This window comes from Benincasa hispida, unplaced genomic scaffold, assembly GCF_027475165.1.
Source record: "Benincasa hispida cultivar pf3 unplaced genomic scaffold, pf3_genome.v1.1 HicScf641, whole genome shotgun sequence".
Taxonomy (NCBI): domain Eukaryota; kingdom Viridiplantae; phylum Streptophyta; class Magnoliopsida; order Cucurbitales; family Cucurbitaceae; genus Benincasa; species Benincasa hispida.
The window spans coordinates 4,226-14,523 of NW_028326758.1; the positions used below are offsets into that span (position 1 = coordinate 4,226).

A 10,298-nucleotide genomic window follows, 5' to 3' on the forward strand; every position below is an offset into this window, starting at 1 on the left:
GTATATGAATGAGATTGGGTATCTCATCCTGGTAACACTATTGGATGCGGCTCACTTTATATATTGATACAAATGATGTGATTCCAAAATCATTCATGTAGAGACATGCAAGTGGAGGCATCCTATGCAAAGGATGTTTGCATAAGATAGGATCTCAAAATAGTCACTTTTCTTTATAATACCTTTTACTGTTAAAACTGACTATTTCAAATTCGATGACTTAGGGTAACTCGATCTTAATCTTGAGTTAACTATGAACTCATGTTTATTAGGGAATATCCTTTGATCTACATAGGTGAGAGTAGTCCAACGACACTGTTCAATGTCTCCCATTTTGGGAATAAGACCGAATAGATAGCTAGGGACATAGTTCTACAAGATGAAATTCACTCCTACCTGACTTAGGGTTAGCAAATAGGTTGTTCTCTTAAGTGTTGATTCCTGGTCTTGAACAATGGGGCCTCACCCTCTCATGATCGAGAGGGTCATGGTTTATTAGTTGGACTATAAACCAAATTGTTCAATAGAGCATCAACAGGAGCTTAAAGAGTAAGATGTATTTACAGGGGTAAAACGATAACTTTGACCTAGCTGTAAATACGAACAACCTGTGAAGAATTGACTTACTAATTATGATTAAAGTGGACAGAAATATATCTACAGTGAGGAGAGTACAACTATCAAGCTATAGTGGTATGTCTCGGTAGTTAACAAATATTGATTAATTCGATCTAAAAAGTTTAGCTTATTAATCTTAAATTGTTGAAGCTCATGATCTGTAGGTCCATAAGGTCCCTCTACTAGCTCGTAAAATTATTTCTTGGATTAATTAATTGAGCAAATTTGAAATGTTCAAAATCGAAATTAGGGTTTTCTAAATTTGAAATGTTTAAATTCAATTTAGGGTTTGATTAATTATATATGATATAATTAAAACGTTTAAATTTATCGAAATTAAAAGCAATCGAAGAGATTAAAATATTTAAATATTGATTTAAATATTAATTACACATGAATAGAACATGTATAAATCATGTGTTTAATTATTTTAATAACTATTAATTAATTATTTATTTAAATTTAAATCAATTTTACATTAAGGATATTCATTTTCAGAAAATAAATTTTAATATCTTATTTTAATTTAATCAAGTTAAATTAATTAAAGATTAAGTTTTGAAATTATGAGCGAAAAAATCCCAATATTTTAGTTTTGAGTGAATTATTTAATGGTTTAATCAACATTCTCATACCTAGCCCATTCACTTAATGCTAATTCTCAATTAGCTGATTAAGTGAGTGGTTGCATGAATGAGATTCATAAATATTTGAATAATTCAGTTTTCCACTTAATGCAATTGGACTTTTTTCAGAAATTTTGTATTCTCTCAAAAACCCTCTTCCTTTCCTAACTAATTGAGCTCAATCTAAGATTCCACCTCTCAATCCAAGTTGAAGATTAGTGGAGAAGATTATTGTGGTGGTCTACTATCAATTTGGAGGCCCAATTTATGGAAAAAAGCAATTGGAGGCCCAATTTATCAATTTCAAGGTATTGTACTCTTGAAATCCTCTTGTTATAAACTTTGTTTTAAGCATGTTTTTAAACTCAAATTAAGTGTAAGTAGAGTACTTATTGATTCTAATTTCTTCTGATGTATGCTTATTTACTCTATCAGAAATTTCTTACTACCAACATCTTCTAGCTTGTACTTCTTGTCTAATGTCTCCCACAATAGTTTTGATGTACTGTACTCTTGCAATAGACATTATACAATGTATTCTCAAGACCACTAAGTATATAATTACGGCACAGAAAGTCTGAATGTATCCATGCTTGCTTTGCAGCTTCTGTTTCAAGAGTTACAACTTTCGATGAGGTAATTGGGCAATCTTTCTTCAAAATATGAGCAACATTTAGTGTGATGAGATAGAAGATCATCTTTTGTTGCTATCTCTTGAAATTGTCTCCCTTAAACTTCTCTTGTTTTTTAGCATAAGGTTTGACAATGGGTGATCCAATGATGGTAGAATCAGCCATGGAGGAGTTTGCAGCCATCAGTTCAAATATACTAATATTCTTCAAATTGTTAGTGGAAAGAATATATATAGAATTTAATACACTAGCAAACTTTGGAGACTTAAAACGTAGTCTAGACACGCTTCTAGTAAGTACTGTTCTGAAGACAATTATTTGTTTTGTATGGGTTGTAAGCATACTACAACAATCGTCTTAGTTGGATACAATGACTAGCTCTGGTAGAACCGCAACCTCGAACTACTCGGATCTGGCAGAGCTCTCGGATACTTTCTCTCAACTAAAATCAAGAACAAAAGAAAGAAAGAAAGAAGGGAGAGAACTCTTCAATTTGGAATGAGATCCTATAAATGAAAAACCAAGTTGCTATTTATAGGCTAACAACTTTGTAAATCTATAAATTAAAAAGTAAAATCAAACAAATACAAAAATTAAAATATTTATCAAATTTAACTCAATTGAGTTGTTACTTGACAAAAATCAAACATAATTAATTCAAATTGAAAAAACTACAAATTTAACTTTTATACGTATTGAATTTGTACATGAAACATCATTTTAATTTGAAGTTTCAATTCAATTTGAAAGTTTCTAAACAATTAAATTCATTTTATGTTTCAAATCTTCACCAAACTTTCCTTTTCTTTCACTATATATCCAACATAAACTACCCAGGTAAAGTCTAGATCAATGTTTGATCTTTTCAACTAAAATATTAAAATTGCTAAGACATTAGTTTTTGTTTATGTTCCTAGTATAACATATATTAAAATATTAAAATTAGAAATTTTATCTTGGCCGGAGAATTTGAAATTATATATATACTAAAATATTCAAATTAAAATATAATGTAATTTTATCTTGGTTGGAGAATTTGATGCGAGGGGAGGCGACGGAGATAAGGAGAAGCCCACGACCACGTTGTTTAGAAACGATGATTTTATTTTGATATCTTTAGTTAGTACAGTTGCGTTGTCCAACTATTAATGTATTGTCTTTTCGATGTCGGAAAAATTAAGTACTATGTCAAAAAATAAAAAATAAATTAAGTACTATGTTAAATTAGAAATAAAATGCACCGTGATGGGTCCATGTCCATCTCGGTCTTTGCCCCAATTTCATCTCCTCTTCAATAGTTGATTTGGGAAAATTTTTAAATACAAGCGAAACCCCTTCGAAATTTCCTTCTTTGGAATTTTTTTAATGTATTAAAGTTTCAGAATTGACTTAATACTATGCATTCAATTGCATCTCTATCAGCTCTCCCTTGAAAAGTCAAGATTTTGAAATTTTATTGGTCTTTCAAGCTGTTACATCAAAATTAAACTTAAGTCCCAAGATTGTGGATATTATATGAATAATTTCAATACATATCGAATTGTACTGGAAATTGGCTTTTAATAATATAACTAACCCAGCTGACGGGATTAATAATTTTTCTGGCCCAACTTCTGATAATTATTACTATAAAATCAAGTCCATTATCTTTGATCAACTACTATACTTGTATGATTCGACTCAAAAAGGAAAAAAAATGCTTGGTAATGGCTTCTGCTGCTCCTCCTTCTTTCTGGGGTTGGTGTTATTGTTTCTGTTGTTGGGCTCAGAAGCTCATACAAGCAAAAAAGAACTCACTTGTCAAAAAGATAATAGAACTAATCCAAGAGTTGGAGTGATTTTTGATAGTGGGTCTCAAATTGGGAAGCAACAGATGGTGGCAATGAAAATGGGTTTAAGGGATTTTCATTTGGCTTCTTCATGTGTTAAGTATAAGTTGGAGCTTCTCCTCCATGATTATTCTCATCCAAACTTTACTTCCCCACCTTCTTCTGGTAATCTCCTTCAATTTTCTTCAAAATTTACATCTTCATAATATTATATGGTTACATAAATAAATGATAATGATGATTTTATCATTTTAATACATATTTGGATCCACTTTTTAAGTCATTAAAAACATTTTCTTTTTGTATAATCGATCCAAATAGACCTTCATTTTTCATTTTTCTTCAACTCAGTCTCCTCTCCTATAACTCGTGTAAAATTAATCATCCACTAACCTAAAAGCTTAAACTTATAGATTAGGATAAATTTAAACTCTCTACCAGATTTTTCTTAATCTTTATAATCATCGGCCTTTTCAAAAAGTTGCCCAAGTTTCCTCATATTAATTTAAGAACAAAATATTCCCCTCTATAACTTTTTTGGAAAATAAAAAAAAGGTAAGCATAGCTATTTTCCTTCTCTCCCTAATTCATTCATTTCTTTCTCCTATTTATAAAAAGTCGAAAACAATAGTGTTAGAATCTGTTTGGATTGATTAGAGAAAAAAGTTTTTTTTTTTAAAAAAAAATCATTTTTATTTAAACTCTTTTTTATAAGAACTTTTTTAAAATTAAATACTTGAAAAATTATACCAAACAGACCATTATTAATAAAGTTGATGTCAATAAGAAAAATTGAGATATCAATTTTATGAAAATATCGACAAAATATTAATCAATAGATAATTATGAAAAAATCATTAAAAAAAATTGAAGTTAGAATTTAGTAAATAAAAATTTTGCGAGTTAAAATATTTATTATTTATATTACATACATATTAGTTTCATTTTATTGCTTATTTTTATGTTTCATAGCGTTTTTACGATATAATGAAAATGTCAAATTACCTATCTTTATATCGATGTTAAACCTATATGAAAATATGAAATTTTGACATGTGGATGAAAATTGAATAGAGATTTTCAATTTAAGCCACCAATAAAAATATTTTCATGTGCTTTTAGTGAATATAGAATATATTTCTAACTACGAAACTAATGGAGATTCCAAAAGAAAGTATATTATTGGACTAACTTTTTGTTGCAATTTGTTATTTTTATAAAGATTTATAAAATTGTTGATTTTGTGGAGTAGTCGACTTTAATTTCATGCCATGTTTAGATTTGGTTGAAAAAGTAAGCTTGAGAGATTTCTAATTTACTTTTTATTAACAATAATGCTAAAATTTATCAGAAATTGAACATAAGATTAACAACAAAGTTGATGTTTCAATTTGATGGAATAGAATTAACAAAATCTCATTATATAATAGTTGAGATGTATTGAGTAGACCTAAAATCAATTTATAAATTAAAAAATAGAGTTAATTTTTTAACTAAATCTCGATGGTCGACCTGAAATAGATTCGAGAAAAACTATTCTAACGAAGTTTAGAAAAGATGTTGGTTTTGAAAATTGAAAACTTGAACAAACTATTTCTAACCATTTTTCATATGGATTAGAATGGATTTTTTTAATAAAAAATAAAATAATATATTACGTGGACTTATAAAAATTTACTTATAGATAGGAGGAGAAAAAGAAATGATAGGATCATTATCGATTTCTTCACAAATGAATTAATTAATATAATCAACTATTTCAGCCTTCCAAACATATTTTATCAAAGTGCATAACTGATGCACTTTCTAATTTTTGGAGCTCAAATTCAAATTTAATAAAAGAAAAAAGTGTATCAATTTTTATCTTAAATCGATCAAATTAGCTAACATGATGATTGAACATCAATAATAATGAAGCACTTTTCTTTTCAAAAAAAAAAAGAAGGAATTATTTGTTTAAATTTGTGATTTTTTATACATTAATTGAATATTTGAGTGTGTGCATTCGTCTCCTAATCTAATAAGATACTTTGATTTTCGTGAAATTTTGTGAATTTTGAATTTTTAAAAAATATTTTTATTAAAATTAGTGAATAAATTTTAAAAATCTAAATAAATTGTAACGTTAAAAGTACATGTTTTCATTTATTTTTTTAATAACGATTTGAAGTAAAGAGATTTGAATCTCACATTTGTTGATCGAAAATTATATATCTTTTAACTTCTTGCTTAGTTGATTATAAGTCAACTTAGTCCTCCAATGAAAAGAAAAAATAATTATTTTTTCCCGACAGCTTTGGATCTCATTACTAAAGGAGGAGTCAAAGCGGTAATTATTGGATTATCGAGAAAGCAAGATTCGATTGTCATCTTCGACCATAAAATTCTTGTCGGAATTCCTATACTTTCCATTTCAACTACACAATTATTACACCCTCTCAAAATTCCATCTTTGATTCAAATGGCTAACAATAACATCACCCATCACATCATTGCTTCAATTTTGACCCATTTCCAATTGTCACCAAAAGTCACCATCTTTTGTGAAATCACAAATATTCATCATCCCTCTAACATCTCAGTCCATCGCCACTTCGATTCATTTCGACCGGTTAATATAGAGATCAACCGCCTTGTAGCCTTATCTTCCTCCTCCAATATTATTCAAGCCGAAATATTGATTGAAAATGAATTGAAAAAGCTTATGAATAACCAAAGAAATGGGGTTTTTATAGTAACGCAACTTTCTCTAGAATTGGTTGATCTTCTTTTTACAAAAGCAAAGAAAATGAATATGATTGGAAATGGGTATACTTGGATTGTCTCACATGAAGTTTTTGACCTCATTTCCTCTTTAGATTCTTCTTCTTCCCTTTTGAACAAAATGGAAGGGGTTATTGGGTTTCAAACATATTTCAATGACACCAAAATGTCCCTCAAAAGCTTTGAAACCAAGTTTAAGAAGATTTACAAATTAGAATATCCACAAGAAGAAGAGCCAACAAAAGCAAGTATTTTTGCCATTCAAGCTTATGATGCAGCTCATGCCATCACTAGTGCCATGGAAAACATGGGAGTTGAAAATTTAAGCTCATCAAGTGAAGAACTAAAGGAGAAAATTTTAGAGAGCAATTTTGAAGGGGTTAGTGGAATGGTGAGATTCTCCAAGAATAATAATGGGATGTTAATATATGAATCACCAAATTTCAAAATCATTAAAGTGGTGGATCATGCCTACAAAGAAGTGGCGTTTTGGACAGGCAAATTTGGTTTTGTTGAGAAGTCTGTGGAAATTAATAAAAAAGAAGCTTTGAGATCCAACAAAATGGGAAAGATGGGTGTTAGAGAATTGTCGGAAATGAGGGTTTCCAAAGCAAATAGTAATAATGGAGAAAGAAAGCTGAGATTTGCTGTTCCAGGGCAAGGAGCTTGTCAAGAATTTGTAAACGTGAGCTACTATTCCAATGGGACGGCCAAAAATTTCTCTGGATTTTCCATTGATGTGTCTAGGGCAGTTATGAATAATATTAAAAACATATCGGCCTACGATTTGTTTCCTTTTAATCACTCATATGATGACATGATTAAGGCAGTCTACCATAAGGTAACCCAACTTCTCTCACTTCTAGTTACTCTTAGTTTGATATTTTGGACCAGAAATTAAAAGTAGATGATTGATAGAGAAAGTTATGGATGTGTCAATCTAATTAAAATATCTAAAAATGTAGTATTTAATGTGGTGTTAGGAATACGATGGAGCAGTAGGGGACATTACAATATTGGCAAAACGATTTGAACATGTGGATTTCACAGTGGCATATTTGAACACAGACATTGTGATGGTGGTAACAGAGAAGCAAGAGAAGTGGAAAAGGCGGTGGGCTTTCATGGAGGCTTTTGAACTTCCAGTGTGGCTCTTAATACCCACAATGCATATTTTTGTTTCCTTTGTTATTTGGCTAATTGAACATCAAAATAACGACGAGTTGAAGGGTTTCGGAAACATGGTGTGGTTTTCGGTTTCCTTCATCTTTTACATGCACAGTTAAGTTTTACTCATAATTACATTCTCTTTTAAACAATTGTAATGTTTAAACTTTTGGATTGATGGATGATTATTTAACACAAATTGAACGATACGATATGTCTTTGAAACAAATGTTATGAATAAAATGCAGGAGAGCCAGTGAAGAATGGGTTGGCTCGGTTAGTGATGGGGCCATGGTTGTTTGCAATTCTAGTGGTGACAACGAGTTTCTCGGCGAGTTTAACATCGTTGATGACAAACTCTTGGTCTCAACCTTCGGTGCTCGACGTTGAAACGCTGAAGCAGATGCCGGACGCCACCGTTGGCTGCAATTCTGAATCATTCATATACAATTACCTCAACAGTACCCTAGAATTTGAGCCTTCCAAAATTAAGAAGATGAATTCCATAGACGATTATCCAAAAGCATTAAAGAATGGTAGCATTAAAGCTGCTTTCTTCATAAGCCCCCATGCAGATATTTTCCTTGCCAAAAATTGCAAAGGCTACACCAAAGCCGTTTCCTCTTTCAAGCTCGGTGGAATTGGCTTTGCTTTTCGGAAGGGGTCTGAACTTGGTGCGGAGGTTTCTAGATCGATTGCGGAATTAACTCTAGCAAACAATATATCAACGATGGAACACAAATTACTGGAGTCTTTCAAATGCTCTTCAAGTGACAAAGAAAACGGGCTGGGCTTAGGACCTGAGCCTTTCCTGAACTTATTCATAATTTGTGGGTCTATTGCTTTGTTGGTCTTGATGTATATTATGGGCCTACAATTCATGGTTTCATGGAAATCTTAATGCTCTATTTTGCTTTGGTTTTTATTGTCTCTCTTTTAGGCACGCTCTTAGGCAATGCAATCACATTTTCGATGTTCTAGCTACTAGAGGTAGACGAGATTTTGTTGCTTTTATGGCGATTTTCCTATTGCTAGAGAATGGTGATCGAGTTGATGTAGCTCATGAGACCTTTTCTTTTACGAATGTTTAAATGTTCCTACCATTTGAATATTTTGAACTACAATCGTAAATGTTGAGTTCGATTAGTTTTATGTTGTTTTCAGATTGAGCTGTGTTGAATTTTTCCTTTTTTTTTTTTTTTTTTTTTTTTTTTTTTTTTTTTTAATTGTCAGGTTGGATTAAGTCTCGGATTGAGTATATATAAAATTTCAAGGATATTATTAGGTTATGTTTTTTGGGTTTAGCTTTAGGTTGAATTTTTAAATTTTTTTTAGGATTGTTGTTTTTTTTGTTTGGAATTTATAATATATTTCAAGGATATTTGGTATTTAAATTTTTATGTTTTATGAGATTTTAGTTTTTTTTTTAACAAGATACCAAAGGAGAGAGGGATCAATAAGTGCACTGAACTAGATTGTTACCTCCTTAGCACCTTCATCATACCTCGATGCGACTAGCGATGAATGCATTCACTACAAGAATTCTGGGTTTTATTGTTTGATATACAAATGTTGGTTAGTGTGTTTATTTCATATTTGATGAGTACTTATAGAATGAATTGGAAATATTAATTCTTGTTTGTGGATAAATTGTTATAGAAGTATGCTTCAATGTAGGTAACTTTGTATTTAGTTTTGGGGTAGAGTGTATTGTCCTGTCTGTTGTTATATTTCAAGTTTGAGTTAAGTGAATTCATAGGTAGAAGACAAATATTGTTGGCTTGCTAGGTAGAATATAACAAACACGCATTACAATGAATAATTTTTTTTTATATTTTTTTAATAAAAAATAATGACGGATATTTCCTGGCCAGCACGAGACATATAATGTCCTTTTTAACTTTTTGACCAACATTAAAAATGTATTCGACAACGGAATTTTAAAAAAGAACGATAATTGAAAAAAAAACGGACATGGATTCTGGGCTCCAATGTCGATTTAAAACCGACATTAAAGGGCTTTAATGTCGGTTGACAACCGACATTAAAGATAATGTTATTAAAACCCTTTAACATCAGTTGTCTTTAATGTCGGTTTTAGACCGATATTGAAGATGGTGTACAATGTCGATTTAAAACCGACAGACAACCGACATTAAAGGGCTTTAATAACACTATCTTTAATATCAGTTGTCAACCGACATTAAAGCCCATAATTCTTGTAGTGAATAGTTATATGGACAAAGAGCTCTAAAAGATAGCTCAAACCAAAAGAGAAAAAATCAGAGGCAAAAAGGCTACAAAAAAGGTATTCCAGTTTTGAGCAATAGTAGAGGCATCATACTTACAAAATAAAGATGACTTAGTACTCTAAAGGACAACCATTGATAAAACATCATCCCACAAGTGATTTTGGTGTCCGTTAACATCTTGTAAAGTTCTATATTTTTCAAGCCATATACATCAAAGAGTTGTAGTCATAATGTTGCTCCACAAGATATAAGTATTTAAATTAATAAGTATGCAATAATCTCAATTTTAAGGATTGAATTGGGTTGACTTGAATATTCTGTTCGAGTTTTCCGAGTAACCAATTCAGCCAACTTGAATTTTTGAGTTAGTCTAAAAAAATTCCAACTAAACCATGTATATCCTTTTCTAAT

The 10,298-nt window shown here is 30.6% G+C and overlaps 1 protein-coding gene across 1 annotated transcript; it reads left to right on the forward strand.

Moving 5' to 3' along the window:
* The first annotated feature begins 3,540 nt into the window (after positions 1-3,540).
* Positions 3,541-8,800, forward strand: LOC150030060 (glutamate receptor 2.5-like). Its single transcript, XM_090310107.1, has 4 exons — positions 3,541-3,870; positions 6,000-7,309; positions 7,452-7,749; positions 7,884-8,800. The coding sequence occupies exons 1-4, from the start codon at positions 3,573-3,575 to the stop codon at positions 8,534-8,536; spliced, it is 2,559 nt and encodes an 852-aa protein (XP_090166233.1). The 5' UTR covers positions 3,541-3,572; the 3' UTR covers positions 8,537-8,800.
* The last annotated feature ends 1,498 nt before the right edge of the window (positions 8,801-10,298 follow it).